This window comes from Vidua chalybeata, chromosome 13, assembly GCF_026979565.1.
Source record: "Vidua chalybeata isolate OUT-0048 chromosome 13, bVidCha1 merged haplotype, whole genome shotgun sequence".
NCBI lineage: Eukaryota > Metazoa > Chordata > Aves > Passeriformes > Viduidae > Vidua > Vidua chalybeata.
Window position 1 is genome coordinate 6,229,363 of NC_071542.1, and position 21,018 is coordinate 6,250,380.

Here is a 21,018-nt window from a genome sequence, read left to right on the forward strand (position 1 = left end):
AACAGGAGTGAAAATATGTTCATGTTAGTTTTAGACTCTGTTGTTTAAACAGAAGAATTCAACAGATGAAAACATAGATGAGCACACTGCTACTGCCTCTTTGCCATTGTTGCTTGTATAAATACAGTTATAAAGAAATCTGTAGTGCAGTGTAGGGAGACTTAATAGCAAAGAGAAACTGTAGCTGAAGTAGCTTCTTCTAGCTACATAATGATATTCTTTATTTAGTAATGTTTCAGTTACCCTTGGAGAGGCTGTAATTGCTATTCAGGGTTATTTTGCTCCCCAGACTGTGGTAATTAATGTAATTATAAAAAAGAAGTTGCTAAGAACAGTTTTAGTATAAGGCCAGGATGAGAACAAAACAAGGCTGATAGTGTTTCACTTTGTTTGCTTGTTCTTCCTGATTAAATGCTTCTGCACGCGGGCTTTAATTTAATTTATCAGCAGTGACATGTACCAATGGTCTTGCCAGCAAGCAGAGAACAGTATATTTTTATTTCTTTCTTTTCTTTGATTCTTCCTGGAGCATACCAAAACTGAAAATCTCATTTATTGGAAGTATTCTGTTAACCCTTATCCTGGTGTTTGGCCACTCCCTCTGCAGTTTCTCCTGAGGGCAACTAATTAATAACAAATTAAGTTAATCTGCCTTGGTCCATTAGGTCATTTCCTCATTATTGTACATTTATTGTTTTTTCATTGATAGCTGAACTCATTTCACATGACTGACAGATTGATTCATTAAAGGTAAACTTGTGAGGTTTGGTTAGGGAGAACCTCGGAAGTGCTTGTATTTGTTCAAGTGTTCCTGCAGGTCGTTAAACCTATTTTCTTATTATATAAGTGGCTTCCTCTATTCAGCACCTTGCATACAAGCTCACCTCAGAACACACAGCTGCCTGTCACCCTCTTCAGCAGGAAACAGGCAGCAAACAAATCTCCTTACCTCACAAACAGCTCTGGCTGATCTAACTGAAACCATAAGCTACCTGCAATACAATAGGATTCTTCCAGTGTAGTCTCAATTCCTTCAGAAATAGGGAAGTGGTGAGTAAATCTCCCTTATTTCCCCCTGCATTAAAGGAGAAGGAATTATATGCAAGTGTGGTTGAAGGAGAATTTGAATTCAACCTTCTTTGTGTGGTTTGTCACCAGAACAAAGGAAGCAACTCAAATGGAACATTTGTTTACTGAGCACTTTCTGTAATTAATTGTCTTGAGCATTGCCAAGTCACTAGCTCTTCATGAGTGCCTGAATGTGTGAGAATGTATTTGTAAACCAACTCCAGGCTGCAGGTCTCTTGGACAGTGTACACAAGGAAGCTTTCAGGCTTCTGGATATTCCAGACTACTCAAGGTAGTTTTGTGACAGTGGATGCATGCCTGATGCTGAAAATGGTGGCAAGCATCAGCCCTTTATTATTCCCCAGTACAACTTTGTATACCTTTTTTTCTCACATGCATAACACCTTTTACTCTTTTGTGATTGGTCAATACACATCAGCATTCCACACTTCTTCTCCTTCAGTGCTGCTCACCTGTCTTACACAGCTGCACCCCACTGGGGATGAGGCTCGGCCACAGCCCCATTCCTATTCTTCCACAGTTTCTGCATGAAGAGTGATACTAAATAGATGTAAAATCTGAATTTTCATTAGCTATAGCTTGAGGTGTGAATTTTTGGCCAAATTCATATAGGACTTTGGAAAAGTCAAGGTAAAATGTATGAAAGAGTAACTCCTGAGGGCTTAGTGAAATATTTATGGATGAAATTTTGCTGAGCTTGTCCAGTACCATTCCCAGTTGCTAGTTTTCCTACTGGTTCATGTGGATTGCTGTCATGTCTCCAGTTACACTGTGTTGTTTTTCTCAGTATTTTATGCCACTGGTGTTTAGCAAGAAGCCAGTTTTGTTGTGGAGAAGTATCTAGATAGGATGAGAAGACAATGACAGACAATGTTTTTACTTTCTTGGCCTTGCCTCCTCAGCTGTGCCTGCTATTAATGTGGTAGCACAGCTATAGAAAAGCTGGCTTTTGGTTCTGAATAAGAGTCTTCTGCTTGCATCTGTGCTCCTGCATGCAGAGCTTTTGATAACAGCACCTGAGCAGGGAATGGGAAATATCTGAAAGCCAATTTTGGAAATGGAAAGAGGTTTTACAGTAGAAGAGAAGAGGTGAGGTAAAAGACTCAGGATCAATCCTCAGCTCTATCAAGATGGGACAAATGAAAATATTTGATTTTCCAAAGAGTCTTACTGATGATACTGATGCTGAGTTACAACTGTGCCACTGAAAGGCTTTTTTTGGATGCAGAACCCTAATTAAATAGAATTACAATGTTGTGCAGGAATGTGTTGAGTCCATTAAACAGCGATGTGCTTTTCTGTCACCTAAGGATATAGGTAGGCATTGGCAGGGTCCCCTGGCACCTGGGATCTTGGACCATCCACCAGCTCACTGGTGTTCTGCCCAAGCAGTTTTGAAAATTTTCCACTCTATAGAAACTGAAACATTTCCAGTGCTTCAAGTTTTAGCTAAGGTAGAAATGGAAATGTTTAATTTTGTATGGAACAGAAAATATAATTCCCAGACAAGTATTTTCAGAATTGATATGGGGTGCTGCAAGTGTGTGCTCTTAAATGTAATTGGGATGCTCACACATTGAGGTGAAGGCTAACAAAAGCCTATGTATTTTTAGGTGAACTTTTTTTTTTTTAGACTGAAAACCCCCTTCTTATTCCCAAGGAGTTACTGTAGGGTTTATTTATTCTCTTTTTGAGATTTGTATAGAGTAGGTGTTTGACATAAGTGGCAAAGTGGGGTTAAGATGACATATCTTTTCCCGAGGAAATTTAAACTTGACTTTATGTGAGGAATTTTCCATGCAAACACTGTGGGATTGTGTGTAGGTTTGGTAGTCTGACATTCTGTGGGTGCATAGGAAACTTATTGAAAGCTTGCATTACTTTGGGCTGTACTGTCCTTCTTTTTGAACATTTTGCTATTTGCAGCAGAGGTGTGTAAATATTAATTCAGATTGATTTGGCACCAGTACAGGCTGAACTTAGCAGAGGCTGGCACAGAGATACTGTTCATAAAGGGTCTCATGTAGTTTGATCAGTTGTCATTTGTGTACAAAAGAGTCACAGAGAGACATCTCTGATGAAGCTCTTGGACCACAATAATTCCCTCTGTATCTCTGCACTGTGGTTATGTGACATCCCCTTCAAAATCTGAGAACCCTGTCTTGGAAAATATTTTGCATTATGACATTCTTATTAGAGCTTAAATAATTATGGGAAACTGTCTGCTGTAAATCATCAGGAAAAGTATATTAGGGTAACTTTAAAAGCTCTCTCCAAGAGTTTTATTATGCAAATTAAAGAAAAAAAAATACTACTTGTGGCAGTAAGACAGAGTGAGCTATTTTACATAAAGTCATTATTACTAGGTTGATTACTTACTAATGTAATAAAATGTTCATAATAAGTCCAAAATCACACAATTCAGAAAACCTTGATGTCTAGAGGCTTGTTGGTTTGATCAATAAATCTAAGCCACTTTAATTAAACATCTAGGAGTCCAGGAGTCGTGCCCTGTTGTGACAAGAACTATAAAAGCACTGACCAAAAGGAAAGGTGCAGGTGAAAATTTGGTAATGTATACATGGTTATAGCCAGGTCCTGTATTCTCCAGGTCAGGGAGAAGTGACCAGTGGGATCTGTAACGTTCTTATGGATGAGATCTTTGACTTTATTCAAAGGCAGTAAGATACAAATAAAATACAGTAGAGCCTAGGATAGAATAAACACCTTAAGGCCATAAAGCAGAAATATTCCACTGGAAAACAAAGGTTGAGAGTATGTATCAGTGATAAAAAAATCTACTAAATGTGTTAGAGTTAGCCAGTTCATACATTCAGTGTCATTGATATGTTTGGGTTTTAGCTTGAATGCTCAGGGAGCTGAATTTTCCATGGACTTTGTTATTTGTTCCCAATATATATTTTCTTGATTTTTAATGTATAAGAGTACTTCAAAAGGTATGGTTAACAGTAGTACTTCAATATGTTATGGCACTGCAGGAAGCATTGAGTTGCCTTTTTCTTCTGTGAGGTTTATTTTGAAGTTCTGAGCCTGTTGCATGGGTTGCATGATTAGCTGAAGAAGCCTGCCTCAAGTGGAGTGAATTTGTGTCTGTGGATAGCTGAAGATTCAGACCCTCATTTTTGTGTAATGGCAGTGTGACATAAAAATGTTAATAATTCATCTAAATGCCTCAAAATCAAAATACAAATCAGTTGCCTAAAGCTCTTCCTTCCTAACTTCTCGGTGAACTTTGAATGGGAGGTTTCATGTAGCAGGAATTGTCTGAGAAGTTACCTTGCTAATTCTTGGAATAAATGGAATACATGTGTCTTGGAGAAGAGGAAAGAGGAAAAAGATCCACAGTTATTCCATCACTTCATCAGTTATGAATAGCAGCATTAGCACTTAAAATCCTGTGGAGTGATTTGGAAACTTCATTGGGATGCTTGTTGAAATGGAATAGGGGTTTTTGTTCTGCAGTAGAACAGGACTCAGGGTGGTTTAGGTTGCCTGGTTATCATTCAGATGTAACTTCTGTGCCAAGTTTTAAAGAGAAAGCTCATCAATGAAAATTGGGACTTCTGAGTTGTAACCAGATGGTTGCATTCCTGCTACATCTGTAGTTTTGTTTAATAGTGTATTGTAAATTTGAGTAGTGTCATTTATCAATATAGGCAAGTGTTGTGGGAGAGATTTGAAAGCATTCCAGCTTGTCTTTGTTTCTTCTTGTCAATTCATATTGACAAAAGTGTTTGTCTGAAATTCCGGTGTGGAATTTTTTCAACACTCACATAATTTGAACAAATGTGCTTTTTATTCATATGTCAGTTTAATTGTATCCAGATTTTCTAAGCAGAGGAGGCTGCAGATGTCATGGTTAATTTACAAAAAACTTTTTAATGCTGTTTTGATGAATATTTGTTAACTATTCCCATTAATTACAGGTATAAAAGACACAGTCTGTCAGGTGTCAGTGTCTGCTTTGGCACATGAGAGGAGTAGCTTTTTCCTCATATTTTTAGATTAGTTCAGTTATTGCTGATATCAGTGCATAAGTTTAAGACATTTTCAAGCCAGATAGCAGGAAAAGAACATACATTGCATGAATACAGGAACTTGCAGTGAAACTACCACCAGTACAATTGTACTGACCAAGGTGAGTAGAGGAAGAAGGAAGTGCAGGAGAAGCTGCCAAAGTTAAACTATAGATACTGAAAAAGCTGTCTGTTAGCGGTGCTATCAAGTTTCCAGTTTTAGTTTTGTGGGTTTTGGGGAAAGGGGTGTGGGTTTTTTTTGTGTTTGTTTTTATTTTTTTTTCTTTTTTTTTATTTTTTTTTGTTGGTTTTTTGTTTGTTTGTTGGTTGGTTGGTTGTTTTTTTTTTTTTAATTTAGAATTTTTAAGCAGGGCTTGGAAACAGCAAGTTGCCAAGACTTGTGTAGAAAGTTAGGAAACATAAACGTCACATTATATCTAGCAAGTATGTGTTTCTTTGCCTAACCACAGACTAGGGATGGAAGTCCAAAGCCTCTTCCCCAGAAGTGGTGTAAAAGAAACCTAGCACTGCAAGCCCTGCAGTGCCTGGAGCAGGTAAACAAACCTTTTGCATATGATACATTAAGAGCTAACAGCCTACAAAACAGCACAAACCCCAGAAATAATTGAAATGGTGGTGAGATTAAAAAATAACAACAAAGCCCAAACCAGTCTGGTGTGCTTTGTCTCATCTACTTCATCTGCTTCATCAGTGTGCTGTCTGTCCAGACTTAACATGGGGAGCATATTGCACACGTAAAGACATACAAGTGTAATTAGTGAAACAGAGCTTCTTTCTAGTGGTAAATTGGTAAGGCTGTTTATCTTCAAACTCTTGACTTACATTGGTGGAAAAACCAATCCTGTGTTGTTTATATCTGTCAAGCAGTGTTGGAGGCACTGAGTGTTCTGTAGGGGGAAGAGGCCAGGGAAATATCCCCTGCCATGTTCTGCAAACTAGCTTTGGCTTTTGGCTGCAGCATTCAGTAAGTTGATAATCCAATTCACATACTGCTTTCCTGAATTTCTGTTTGCACCTTCATTTGTTAAAGACAGCAAGGAATACTGATGGCCTTGCTGGCTTTTTTGAGACCTCAGTTTAGGTCACTTTCTGCAGACAGTTTTTTTTGATGATGTGAGCTTTTAGTTTGAGCAGCAAAATGCCATTAGAAGGACAAAGTCAAATCTGCAGAGGTTTTGAGCTTTCAAAACTGGGGTTTTGTGAGCAATCCTCTGGTAACTCTTGTGTTAGGAAAACTATTTAATTACCTGATAATATAATTTTTTACCCCAGGGTCCCTGCATATATCAAGTGCTTAGTTATGACCGATACACTACTCAATGTTATTCTCTTTTTATTCAGCCTTTGGCTTCCTGCCTTAAAAATGCTTCTTGCAGAAGGTGAGAAAAAAAGGCTTCCCTAAGGACTAGTTGTTGATGCTATTACTGCAGTGTTTGCTTTAATATTCATAAAGCTGCTATGTGATAGCAAGACCTAATATATTGTAAGAAATGAAGCTGCCCTATGGAAGAACGAGGTTTAAGAGAAGTGTTCCATAATTAGTGCTGCTTGTCAAGTAGCTTGAATTGAATTTTTTTTCCCCATGTTCAGTATCATATTTATCACTTGGCAATAGTCAAAGCAAAATTTGTGTTGCCAAAACTGTAATTATGATTTGGCAGCTTGTCTGCAAAACATGTCCAGAGGTTTTCAGTCAGACCCCCAAAACAGAAAGTAGGTAATTCACAAATTGAGAAGGGATTGGATTAAGTAATTGCACCACAGGTGACTTTTTTCCCCCACAAAACTGGTAGAGTAGCTATTCCAGAAACAGCAGACTGTCTTTCACGTTCCTTATTCTGTAGGTCCATTTATATCTACCAGGTTTTACAGTGAATGAGACAGAGATTATGTAAATAACCCTTCCAGCTAAACATTCCCCAGAGTAAGTCCATTCTGCACAATGAATGAGTCACAGATCATATGGGGAAAATGGTATGCACTCATGGAATTGAGAGTGGACCTCACAGGCAGGAAGAGCCAAGTGATACAGTAATTGCATGGACAGTCTCTTCCAGTTTGAGATTAAACATTCTTTTAAGGCCCTGTGACTTACTTTATAGTGTTTAAACAAACCAAAAAGGCCTTCAAAAGCAGAATGCCATCATGAGATACATCAGTATTCACAGAACTCATCAGATCATTGCAGCTGAGGTGCTGGCAGAGGGAATTGGCTCCCTTGAGTACCGCAGAGCAGTGGAATGCTTTGCTGTGGTGTGCTTAGCTCTTTCTCATCACAGGTGTTTCATCTCTCACAGGTGTTTCTGCCCTTTCTGTATGGACAGCCTATCTCTGCTCCTTCCCTCTGGCTGGAGCTGTCCCACTGTATTATATCCTCAGTCACACTTCTCACTTCCTTAGTCCCTTGTCTCATATTTTCATCTTTTCTCCCCATCTCTTCTGCCTCCAGTCTCTCTTTTTTCTACTTAGTTCCCTGCTTCTTTGCAGTTTCATCCAGTTTCACTTTCTTCTTTTCAGTACCTTCTTCAGCTGACTTGCTCATCCAGCCTCATCTCTTGAACATCAGTCCCCAGATTTATCTGTTTTTCCAAAGAATTCCATGCATTTTAGGTACAGGCTCAAGTGGTTATTAAGAGCAAAAGAGAGATGTTTTCATTTTCAGTCCTTGCCCTATTACAGACCTCAGGAGCACTTTCCAATAACTGCTGGAAAGCTGCTCAGCCTCTTTGAGCCTCAGGTATGGAACACACTTGTGAACAGATTGTTCCTCCAGGTTAGATGCAGAACTTTAACAAGTTCTAATTGGAAGTATACAAAGTAGGTTATCAGCATTATTTAAAAAATTCCTGTGGCCTGACTATACTTGAGTGGATTTCCATAGAAACAGCAGACGGTGCATTCTTGACAAAAAAACCCACTTTCCTGGCTGACATAATTTCACTAATTAAAATAGAATAGGCAGTTACATTTGGAAAAAAAAAGTCAGAATATTGGCAGCATGGGAAAAAATAAAACACTTTTTCCTTTTGTTTTCCTTCACTCTGGGATGAAATGCTTCAGTCAAAAAAAGAAAAAAGAGACTAAAACAGATAAGAGGAATGGAAAGTTTTAGTCTGAGAGGTTAAAGTTGGACAAGCTCATCAGTAAATGGACAGTGCTACCAGCTGCAGCTATATTAAACCATTCTAAAATAAAACAAATGTATCTGCCAGTTGGTTTGAGGTGCCTTTTTTATATTTCTTTGAAGTATATGACCTAGGAGGAAAGAATATACCACAGGAACATTTAAGTGTGTGTTGTATCAGAAGCTCATTTTTAATGGAAACAAGAACTCTAAAATCTGAATAACGCTTCAATTTCTGTTTCCAGACTGAGTTCCTGCAAACTCACAGTTGTTTTTAAGTTGCATTTATATTGCTCTGAAGGTGTTCACTTTTTGTGGAAAACAAATTGTTCCACATTCTAGATTTCATTTTTTTTAAACAAAAACGAACAAAATAAATTGTCCCAACAGAATTATTTCAAATTCCCCCTGGTTGTAGTAACAGCTGTACATTTGCCTGTATGTTTCTGTCTCATGTAACACCACATTGACATTTCTGTTGCCTGGTTGTTACTTAGACTGGAGCTTGTTCTCTAAAAATATTGTGATTACTGCTGCAGTATGAATTTTTGATTAAAAAGTAGATTATCGTGGTAATACCAATCTGAAACTTCCTTAAACTTTTAGTCCTCCTGCTGGAACCATTCAGGTAGTGTCTCCTCCCACACAAAGACTAGTCATTTAAATGGAATGCATGAAATTGAGTTTCCATTGAAGTTGATTGGGCTTTCATAGAGAAAACTGCTGGAGGATTACTCCTGCCCACTGCTGAAGCTGGTAGAATGAGAGTCACATAAAAACTGCTCCCCAGAAGGAACAGGCAGCTCCAAGAACAATGCTTTTAAAAAATGTAATAAAATACTACTGGAAGCCCTAGAGTAGATGTTTTATATTTGTAAATATTATACCACTGTAAATTATACAGTGGTATAATTTTCTACAAACTATGAGGACTAGATACATCAATTTTACTTAATGTCTGCAAACTTTACTAAAGCTGGATCAAGCATGAGTTTGTCTCAGGGGCTTTCATAGCTGATATTGTTGGTGCCTTCCAGAGAGGGTTTTGGAGTGGCTGATATTTCTAGTATAAAGAAGGCTATTGCTAGTATATGAAAGCAACTATTCTTAGTACATAAACCTCCCATTTTCTGAGAAGGACTAATAAAACATGTTCCATTTTGCAGGTGTATTTGAATAATGTAAACATATGGGACCGTGCAAGATGATAAAGCTGAAAGCTTCCATGTTAATCATGTGAACCTGATTGTTGAAATGAAAGTAGCTTTTAATTGATTTCCCATTAATTGAGGCAATAGCTTGCAGTTTAGGCACCTTGAGCACTATGTAGTGTTTCTATAAACAGGTATTTGATTGGAGGGATTCTTGTATCTGTGGGATTTTTTAATGCAGCATATTTATAGAGAAAGGTGATAGCACTGCTGAGAGTGGGAACAGCAGCTGTACAAAGCAGTTATGATTTCTTCTGCAAATGGCAAACTTTTGATGCTTGCTTGGGAGCATGGAAGGAATATTCTGTGTAAACTCCAGTCTCAATACTGAAGCTCTTTGTTCAAGGGCCTGGGTACTAAAAGAAATTTGGGACAGTAAAGCAGTAACTTTATTTAAAAAACCCCAAATTTTAAAAAGACCAGTCATCTGGTCTTTTGCTGGATCAAAAAAGACTAGCAACAGTCTTCAGTGTGCAGGTGTGAGTTGACATAGACCCGACTTTCAGGACATACTTTTGTATTGCTTTACAGCAGATAATGCTCTGTTCCAGCATGGTCTGTTTCCAGTATTTGCCTTCCATTTTCTAACTGCTCAACTTCCATCTTACAGAAATCAATTATTGTTTCTCAGAATTTTTTGGTTGGTTGGTTGCTTAGTTTTTTTTGGAATAGTATTTGTAAAATTTTAGCATTAAACATAACTGGAGTATTTTCTTGACACTTTTTTGGTATTGCTGAGGAAATGTACTGTTAATTTTCCTATTATAGCTCCTTGATTAGCCCCTCCTAAGGTAGTAGTTCCAAATGTTTCCAGTCGTGCACATTAGATCATTTGAGATGCTTTGTGTGGGATGGGACTAACATTTTATTTAAAACCAAAGCTGGACTTGAATCTTTTACAAGTTGCTGTAAATCTGAAATAAAATAAGTTATTTCAGTTTCATCAGATGGATCTGTCAATGAGAATTTTAAAAGAAAAAAGCCACAAACCTGTGAAGTTAAGCAGAAATACTTCTTTTTCCATCTGTTTGGTTGAGCTTTCTTCCCCATTATTAGACAGACTGCATTTTCAGATGTAAAGTGCTACAGAATGGAAAAAACGTAAAGCAGTAATAGATGCACTTGCCACATTATGCATTAATGCCTTATGTGTCTGATAGATTGCAGTTAATAAAGATCAGATTTGGGTAGCACTTCAAAGACTTTTCTAGTTAAATTCAGACGACCTTCTTGTTGCAAAGCTGAAATCATTAATGGAAAAAAGGGTTCGGTTGCAGGCTGAGAGGGCAGCAGTTCCCTGGCCCGTGGCAGTGGCAGCCAGCAGCTAGCTTGGGGCAGGCAGGCAGCCCGTAGCTCTGCCAGGGCCCATCTTCCTTGATCCAAACACAAGCTCATTGCTACCTGGATGGGATTTGGGTAGAAGGACAACGATTTTGTACTGTGCACACATCTAAGGTCTTTGCCATCTGTGACAGGCAGCCCTTGAAAGGAGTGAGGGGGAAGAGAAAGGCTGCAATCCCCTATAGCTGCCACAGGCTCTGCATGGCCTGCAGTCTGTGGTTAGCAAAGCACGCTGGAGTTCACTGTGACTGTCATTACTCTACTTGTCTCCATTGCAGCAGACACAGAGGTGTAAATTCATGGCTTGAGGCAGTGCAGAGTCTGCCAGTACAGGTGCTCCTTCCTCATAAACTTGTGCAGATACCACTGCATTCCCAGATGGAAATTCTCATTGCATGTCAGGCCAGACATTTACAGTGCACTGTCTGTGGCTGTGCATTGTAACCAGAGCTGCCTAGCACTATTTTTACTGCAGGGCTGTTCTTCACATGCATTTTGAAGTTTCTTGCACAATTTGGTTTTTCAGGAGCATCAGTACCATTTTAATTGTTGTCTGGTATTTTGTGCCGCAGATTACTAGATATATTTCATATGCCTTTTTTTTTTTTTTTTTTTTTTTTGGTTGGCAGACAGTTGTCTTTATGTTCTCTTGCCATTTTTAGAACTATTGGGGAAGTAAGAGAGTTTCCAGGATTTTAAACGTTTCTCTCTTTCAGTGTGTGTTCAGCTGGACAAAACTAGGTTGCCTTGATTTGAGGTAGTACCTATGGGGCAAGCACGGTCCTTGGCTATGTAAAGAGAAACAGCTTAGCTGGAAAATGAACATTTGAAGGACCCTGCATTCCAGGAACTTCTGTAAGTTTTAGGAGAAACAAGACACCAGCAGATCAGAGCAGAAGTTCAAAGTTCACTGCAGAAGTGGTGGCTTGTTGTGTAAAGAACTGGAATTTATCAACTATGCATTTTGAAGGACAAAATACATTTAAGAGTAAGCTGTGCAAAGGAAAGAACAATTTTCAGATACAAGTATTTAAATTAAATTGTTTTTCTTTGGAGATATGTTTTTTCTTTGGTGTACCAAAGGATTAAAAGGATTATATACAACCACTACAAAAATGAAAACAAGAGTACAACTGGATTATTTGGACTTAATTGAACATGTAGTATTGCACACAGAGAAAATACTAATTATGAATTATGTCTGAACTTGGAAAATCAAGAAGGGATATGGGGCTTTGGACAAAGCATTTGCCAGTTACTGTAGGTCATAAGAATGAAACATTGCCAAAAATCTTAGTCAATGTTATAATTGCCTGTAGAGGTGGTTTCAGGACCAAATCGGCCCATTACACATTTCCAGAAGTGTTATCTCAGTGCAGCTCTGACACAGCTTTGCTAATGGCAGATGTGAGCCCACAGCTGGCAGACTGATAATTTTCTGGTGTTTTGCCAGCACTTCTTTAATTAAGCCAAGTGTCAAGGATTTGTTAAAAAGTGTGCTTTTCAAATGTTAACCAAAAGCTAAAATGCTAGCAGGGTGGTTTCTTTGTTTTATAGTCTTTTTAGCAGCTCATTTTAAGAAAACTCTAATGGTACATTACAAAGAAAATACTGTGTGTTGCTGTCCCTCAGACTACTTTCATACCTGCATATTTCAGAAGAAACTGAGGCATAAATAAAACTACTGTTTCCAAAGTACAAAGTTTCTATCAACAGCAGGCACAGTGCATTTCGAGAAGTTTGGCCCGAGGTCCCACAAGACAAAGGAATCCTTCTAAAATTGAGTCTTGAGTGCTGCCTGCCCCATCACGGCAGTGCTGTGCTGCTGCTGGGGATTTCCTCGCGGTCTGAAGGCACAGTAGGAAATTCTGGCCAAGGTGTCCTCCTTGAAACAGCCGTGTGCAATTGCAGCAGGGGCAGCTCTCAGACACCTTATCCTATGTGAAAATACCAATATCCAGCACTTTGAAGGCATTTTGCAGCCCCACATGCTAAATGTACGTCATTGTGTTGTCCAAGCAGCATATTTTAAGTAGGAGAAAGATCACCTAAAAACATACAAAATTATGCATTCTAGATGCTGTATCTAATTTTACAGCTGAAAGAACAATTAAAAAATCCTCTCCCAGCAGAGAGTATGTATTTCTAGATAATTTATATCTGCCTCTACTCAAAGGAATCTGAGATTTATCTTAGTAGATGCAGAGTATATTTCTTGCTGCTTTGGCCTCCCTAGTCTTACAAAGGACTCCCTTAATAACTCTCTTAGTAATCACAGAACAAAGTTTTTGAGGAAAAAAAAGAGAAATTCCAGATCTGTCACTAACAAAACCCTGAATCAAAGTCAACATTTTGTTTACCAAAAAACTCTTTTCAAGTCTCCAGCAGGCAGCACAATTTTAATGCCTTGATGTCACTGAGGGGAAACCAAGGAAGAATCACACAGTAAGTTAAATATTACAGCAAAGTTCATTCCAAACGTCTCTGGGAAATTTTGGAATGAGATCTGGGCTGTTGAAATCCTAGTACTGTGCCTTAGCCAGAGAACATTCTTCACCTGCAGACATGCCAGTGTGCCTGCTGGCTCCAGCACATTGCCCTTGGCCGGGCAGGGGCTGTGCTGGCAGAGCTGCGAGGGCGGTGCTGCAGCCCCAGGGCTGCCTCCAGTTCTCCTGCCTGGGAGCTGGGAAGCACATGGTGAACCCTGGAAGGGACAACTGTGAGACATTGGAAATAGGAGCTGCCTTTGGCCTTGCCATCTTCTCATCACAGATGCTTGTTGCTGTATTTTAGGAGTTTTAGTCAAGCTAGATATGACAGAAATAGTAATTAAATTGAAGTGTAAAAACAGCTTGTACTCTCAGGGAACAAATTAAAAAATAGGATCTACATGACGCCCTGTACTGAAGCTTCATTTTTGATTGCACAGGGTCATACTTTTTTTATTTCAGTGGTTTTCTGCCTACAAAAGTGCGAAAAAGCTAGAGAGGCCAAGAGAAAGTGTCTGGCACACTTAGGTCTTTGAGAAAGGCTCAAGGATTTCATTTTCAGGGAGGCTGAGCTGTAGGCAGCATAAAACTGTCATTGCATTCAGCTGTGCATTAACAATTTAGGTGGGGTTAGTAAATGGTGCATAGATATTAACTAGTTATATTATAGTTATACTAGTTATTTTATCTAGAGTATAATATAACTCTTAAGCCTTGATGATTCATGGACTGTAGTAATTTTACCTACTTGTACTTCATAGCTAAAGAATATTTTAGAAGACATTAAAATATAAATGAATATAATCTGTATCAAGAACAAAACAAAATGTTTTTGCAGACCAGATTACTCAAATTTTTCTTCAAAATTTTTTATTGTAATTAAACCTTGATTAATGAAATGAAGGAAGGGCAACTGAGTTGGCGCTTCTAAAGTAGCAGGGATGTTCTGAGTTGGCCTGTTCTGATTTTTGCTTGATCCCCACAGAGTTTAGTGTATTTGTCTCTCCTTGGTCCTGCTTTAAAGCATTGAGGTCTCTGTCTTGTGGGCAACTGTCAGTAAGTTTAAAAACAGAAATTGTAGGTATATAAAAAGGATCTTAGAAGGGATGGGTGTCACTATTTGTTGGCAACAGCAATGAATATTTTGATATTTTTACTCATACATTGCCTGCAGTTGGTGTGAGTGGGGTGTACAGGAAATGGTTTATGAGCCAGAAATACTGGTACACGAGAGCATGAGCTCAAGGGTCAGAAAAGGAAAAACAAGAAGCAACTAAACTTCACAATAGGCTGGTAGAGAACGTGTGCCAAAAAAAAGGGAAAAGCGTTCCAGAAAGAAACCCTTCAGGCTGACTTCTTGGCTGGTACAAACTGATGTTTGTTCTGCTGTAATTTACTGTAGTGACCTTAATTTATGCCAGCTCAGGCTCTGTCCCTTCACCTTTAGGATACGTGCAATAATTGGTTTCCGTGAAAAATACATTTCCTTGCCTTGGATGGTGGTTGTGGTGAATAAATGTTCTGCATTGCTGTGCCACACACAGAAAGAGCTGTGCTTCAGCTGTGGGAATATAGCTTTGCTTTCTGCATTTGGCACTTGAAAGGCTTTTGGTCCCACCCTTCCAATGGGATGGTTCATGGTCCTGTTTTCAGGGAAGGCTTTTTTTTGTTTATTTTTGGTTTTTTTTTTTGGTTTTGTAAGTTTTTAAAAATTTTTATTAGAGGGTTTGTTGAGGAAAGCAGTATTTGCATGTACTTGGAGATCTCAGAAGGGTAGGCAAAGAAGCACAGATGGCTGCTTGGCCAGAAACAGTGTTTATTCTAGAAGATTTGTTACCATTATTTTAGTAGAAGATAAAGTAGTCCATGAACCTTCCCCCAGGCATGTCTTTGGTACAGTTTATAGCCCACTTGAAAACTCTTGATTTTGACATCTCTTTGATCCAGTTACAAGCATCTTCTTAGGGACATGGTGGGTACAAAGCAAGAACTCCTCTGGGACCTCTGCTGTGCCTGGCTTCCTCAGCAGACAACCATACTTTCCTACTATACAGACATAAGAGAACTGACTTTGACTTGTTGCAACAAGAGTTGTTCTTAGTGATTCTCTTCTGTTCCCTTTGAAAAAACAGTTATTTAACCATGCTGTTTTCATATAATGTTATCTCTAGCTTTCCCTTGAAATTGATCATCTAGAAAAAATATTCTGCTGTTCTAGTCGAGTACTTAATGTGATTTCTACTGTTTTTTAATAGTATTTTTAGTAGTCATTTTTATTATCTAAAGGATATGCAAAAAAATGCATCTGTGCCCAAAGCTTGCCTATTTTATCCAGGCATAGAAATTATTCTAATTAACCTCCTGCATTTGGTAGAAGTCTTTCTCCCTTTTGTATGTGTCCACACACAGAGTAAACTTCTGCTGTAACTACAGTGAGGATTCAGGCAGAACAAAGTCATTAAGTATTTAACTTGTATTTTCTTTTGGAATCTACTTCACATGCAAGCAAGGCTGGTCTGCCAAAGGTGTGCATTGCAGGTGACCTAAGGAAGGATGCTACTTCCACCTGTAAAACCTGCCCTGCCTCAATACCTGTGTGTGCACACATGCTTGTATAGAAACAGCTCTTCAGTTGCAAAACTCCTATACCAACTCCTTAGTTCCAAGAGCTCAGGATCTGAAGTCATGACTTGAAATGCAAAGTCACGCAGTGACTGTAATAGCAGCATGTAGAAATACAAAAGGAAATGTGGAAATATGGTATGGAAGCATAGGATGAGAACAAGAAGCTGCTGTGGTCAACTTTTAATGAGTTATGGAAGCATGTATGTTGAGTGTTTCAACTCTGTTGAATCTGAGCCCAAAAAGTTAATGATGAAAAATGTGAAGCTGTTGTGAAAAGGAAGTAATTCTAATCTAGTATTGAATTTATCTTGAAGTGTTGTGCTGTTGCTGAGGAAAATGACAGCTCAATAGAAGCTTTACTTTTTTATTATAGAACTTTCTCCATTAACTTCATAAATTAATTCTCTTCAACAGCACTTTTGATACTGTTACTTAAGAGCACAGCTTGCTACCTGTTTTAAAGAGGTCTCCTGGTGTTTATATCATTCATCTGGATTAGAATTTTGCAATGCCTTCTCTAACCTTCTAAAGTTCATTAATAGGAAGGCAAAAATAACTTTGCTGTTGATTATAATGCTACTTTTTTTTTTTTTTTAATCTAAACAGATGTGTCCTGAAAGCAGCAGGAATATTAGAGAGGTACAGTGTGCATCATACAATAACAAGCCATTTATGGGTCGATTTTATGAATGGGAACCTTTTGCAGAAGGTAAGGGAAAACAACTTGGTTTTGCATTATTATACAGATTGTGTTTTGGAAAGGCAGATGTGTTTTTTACTTAGTAGGAGCCATCAGGCAGCTTTGATCCACAGCTGATGTTACCTGTTTTTACAGCTGAACATGAGTCAGTGCAGATGAAGGTAGGTTTATATCTGATACCCAGTTAAATCTGATAATGCTTGTTTCTAATGTAGCCATGTCTCACTCCTCATCTTATCTATTGTGGGCAAAGTGAGGACTGGCAGAGCTGCACCTCTTTCTCTCCAATTAGGAACATTCAGTGTATGCTGTCTCTAGTTAAAGCCATGTTTGGCTTTGTGAAGTTGCCCAAAAGGAAGTTTCAGAGCTGTACAACTCTGGCATTTTGTACCATGCATTTAGGCAGAGCAAGGAGCCAGGTACCCCAGCAAGCATACTGCTGAAGGCACATTCTGCAAACAGCATTACTTCTGCAAGGTGGCCCTGAAGAGTTATGATGTATTAGCTTTGATGCATCCCTTTTCAAACCCCAGCTGAGGAGACCCAGCCAATGCTGAGCCCACCTCCCTCTCCTTGCTTCCTACACAGCAGCTTTGACTCACTCCATCTTTTGCCAGGAAAGATAAATCAGGGGATCTAGAACATGCCATGATCATTTCTTTTTCCCTCCCCTGCATAGCACAGCTTGCTTCTAATGTTTATACTGGATCAAGAAGGGCAGTTAAACTGTAAACCACAGCACTGTCTTGCTGGTGAGTTAAGTGTAATTATTGTTGTTTTTTATTTCTCCCTTGTTGAGATTGGTGCAGCTGCATTTCTAACCCATTTTATCAGCTGCTGCTTCAACAGAAACTTTTGTTTTTATTTAAAAAGTCATATTAGAGGGACTATAATCCCTATGAATGTAGAGTATTTAATGAAAAAAACCTAGTTTGTGTGGGAGAACCAATAGCACATGATGGCTTTAAGGGCAGGATTTGAGAAGAAGGATCCAGTTGTGGCAGAGGGAAAACATCACAGTGATGTAACCGTAACACCTGTAAGGAAGTTTAACTCTAAAGAAATAATGAATGTTTTAATCATACTGATAATTGAACTCTTTAATTTGAAATCTTAAGTTCAGTTAACTTTCATTTTTAATTGTGATGAAAATTTCATAACCTTTTGATGGCTGGATAAAAGAATGTATTGAAAAGAGAGATCCTGTTGGTGGATTGAAAAGGGTAATGGTGGGGATCTGGCCACAGGAGACTCTCTTAGCGAAAAAAGGCTGCATTTGTTGAAAGGAGGGAGACAGCTGTGGACTTTTTTGTCAGCAATTCTCTATAAGGTTAAATATGGAAAAAAGTCCTCTACAGGAGAACCTGTGCCTGATATTTTGTCTTCAGGAGGATACCTAGATAGTCTTGTGCATCCAAAATACACCATCACATGCAGTATTTTCAAATCAACAACTGCAAAAACTCCTGGTCAGCTGCAGACTTCTTGCTTTGGCTTCTGTTTGAAAATGTCAGCCAGGTATGTGTAATAAACAGGCTTTTAAGGAGCAGTCCCAGCCCTGGGGTTTCTGTTCCAGCTGGTAGAGTCACACCTGTGCAGGCACAGGCACTGTGAGCTCTGCTCTCTGCAGGGTCCTGCAGGCACGTTGGGCTTTACTGGCTCGGTTGTTCTTCAGAATGGTGACCAGTCAGGGCTGCCCCCCAAGTGTGTAAAACTTGAAAGAGCTGAAAATGTATTCTTTGGGGGCTTGGCTTTTTTCTTCCTTCTAAATGAAGGAAATTACAAAGAGAAAAATACTGCAAAGTTTGAGCAATTTCGTTTTCTTAGAGAAAAAGAGAATTTTTGCAAATCAGAGCTTGGTCCACTGAAAATCAGACATGATTTACCCCTAACAGATATTGAGGCTCTTCCCTCAAAGTAAAGAAAATGTTAAATTTAAATGGAAAAAAATCTGATGTTTTATTTTTTTTTGTTTTGTTTTTTCTTTTTTTTTTTTTTTTTTTTTTTTTTGTTTTGTTTTGTTTTGTTTTGTTATTTTACTGTGAATTTTAATGGGAAGATTTCCAAAATGCACACTTGACCAAGCATTCCCTCCAAATGATGTTTTGGTTTGCTTTTTGTTGTAAATGAATCAGCTCTAGTTTCGAAGCTCCCCTTTCAGATGACTGCATTTGTTTGCAGGGCAGGACATTTATTTCCCAGGAATCCTGGCTGTTCCCAATGTGTATGTGATTTTACGTGTGCAGCTGTGGCTTGTGTTAGGGCTGACTGATGTTGGCTCTGGAGGCAATAGTAGGAGCAGGGACGTGGCTCGGGGATCATCCCAGTGGTGTCTGTACACTTGATTTAGTTCCACTTGGTAGAGTCAAGATGTCTTTGGCTGGAAGTGCTGGATGAGGCCAGCCGAGTTTCTACGAGCAGAGCCACGCTCAGATCTCGGGAGCAGTTTAAAGAGCTCGCTGCTGGCAGCCAGGCCTGGAGGCCGGAGGGCTGCGCGGAGAGGCCCCGTTCCCGCTCCCGCAGCGGCCCCGTTCCCGTTCTCGCAGCGGCCCCGTTCCCGTTCTCGCAGCGGCCCCGTTCCCGTTCCCGCAGCGGCCCCGTTCCCGTTCTCGCAGCGGCCCCGTTCCCGTTCCCGCAGCGGCCCCGTTCTCGCTGCGTGCTCCGGGGGCCGCGCCTTCACCTGCTCCGGGCACAGCTGGCTCTGGCAGCCAGCAGGAGCTCTGCAAGGCCTGGCAGCCTTTCTTCCATTCCTTCTGACTGCCAGGCCTGGCTTGCTCCTGTGACCTCCCTGTTCTTCTGTTTGGTGCTGAGAGACAGGAGTTGTTACAGAGCCTGTAACACCACCTTGCTCCTGGGAGCAGAGTTGGAGTCAGGCTGAGTTTCAGCTGGGATGAAGATTCCTGTAGCTGAAAGCAGGGTGTGTCAAATGGCACTGATGTCACTGCTGCATCTTCTGTGGGGACAAAAAATGTGTCCCCAGTGTCCTCCAGTGCTGTTGTTGCCAAACCTAACTACTGATGGGCACCACAAAGAGTGATTCAAAATCAGCTGGGGCAAAAGAAGCTGACAGGGCTGGGAATCAGCAACCAGCCTTGTGACAGGCCAGGAGGCAGTTTCAGCTGGCTTCTCTTTACTTGAAATGTGTCAGAATCCAAGCACTGAATGAATGGAGGGATATTTAGTCAGCGTGGTTTTTCATGCTGAACTTCAATGGCACTTTTTTCTCTAAAATGACACTCATGTCAATACTCCATCCTGAAGCCTGTGTTGTGTTCAGAGGAGAACTCACTGTACAGGTAAATCTGTACATGCTGTAAAATCATTTATCAGTTCACTTTTGTCTTAAAATATCTCCTAGTAGCCTGACTTCTAGCTAGTGATGTCTGCCTGCTACAACTGGGATAAATATAAGCTCTGAAGAAAATGAAATTTATAGCTTCCACAAATGTCTAGTAAATACTGCAACATCAATGCTTTTTGTCAGACAAGAGGCATTTAAGATTTAGTATGAATCAGTTTGAGTATTAGGATGGAGACTGAAGAGTAAAGCAAAGCTGCTGCATTTATTGATTTTTGGCTTTTTTCTTGCTGGATTTTTAACAGTTTTCACTCATTTTGAATGACAAATTAGCTTTTTCTAACAGATCAAAATGTAGTGGTCCAACTTAAGGTGTTAAAGTTGCTAAGAAACTTCTCGAGTCTGCTGGCAATTGATGATGCTGAAGACACTGACTGAGGTCTGATTAATATGATTTAAGTAATTATAAAATGGAAGAAAAGCCTAAGATCTTTTAAGAATCTTGGTCAGGGGCTGTGAGGTGCGAGTAGCATCAAGCACTCGGAGTACCCAGGAGTCAGAGAGGGCTGGTTTCAGAGAGGAGGTCAGGGAGTGCAGTTACCAGGACATTGCAGAAGCTGCTTATGGATCCTGGACAGTCAGCTGTAGGCACAGAGCAGTTGTGCTGATGTTTTAGGCTTGCGAGGTTGTGGCTCAGTTGCCTGGGCTTTGTGCAGACTATAAGGGTATAAGGACTTGAGAGGAGACCATTTATTCACTTCTAAAGTCTCATCAATAAGATGTTTTGTGAGGTATTTTCCATTCAGTGATGGAATAGCAGAAAGCTGTTCCAAGGCCAAGCCTGAACCTATTATGCTTGTATTTGGTGTTTTTTTCCTTCTTTTAGAATTGTGAGATATGATTATAAACAAATTATAGATATATATTGTTTATATGCACATTATTACTTCAGTGTCCCATTGCTGGAGTTCATTACATCTTGGTATGAAACCATTCTAGAAACCCTGTGTAGGTTGATATATATGGAGAAACCTAATATTTGTGTAATCTGTTTATGTTAACTGGAAGTGGAACTTCAGTTTA

At 39.5% G+C, this 21,018-nt stretch overlaps 1 protein-coding gene across 2 annotated transcripts in view; it reads left to right on the forward strand.

Moving 5' to 3' along the window:
• THSD4 (thrombospondin type 1 domain containing 4) overlaps positions 1-21,018 on the forward strand; it is a 243,552-nt gene that overhangs the window by 50,527 nt on the left and 172,007 nt on the right. For both annotated transcript variants that reach the window (XM_053954670.1, XM_053954671.1), the window contains exon 6: positions 16,544-16,646. In XM_053954670.1, the coding sequence (XP_053810645.1) occupies positions 16,544-16,646 (103 nt within the window). The remainder of the gene's footprint in view (positions 1-16,543; positions 16,647-21,018) is intronic.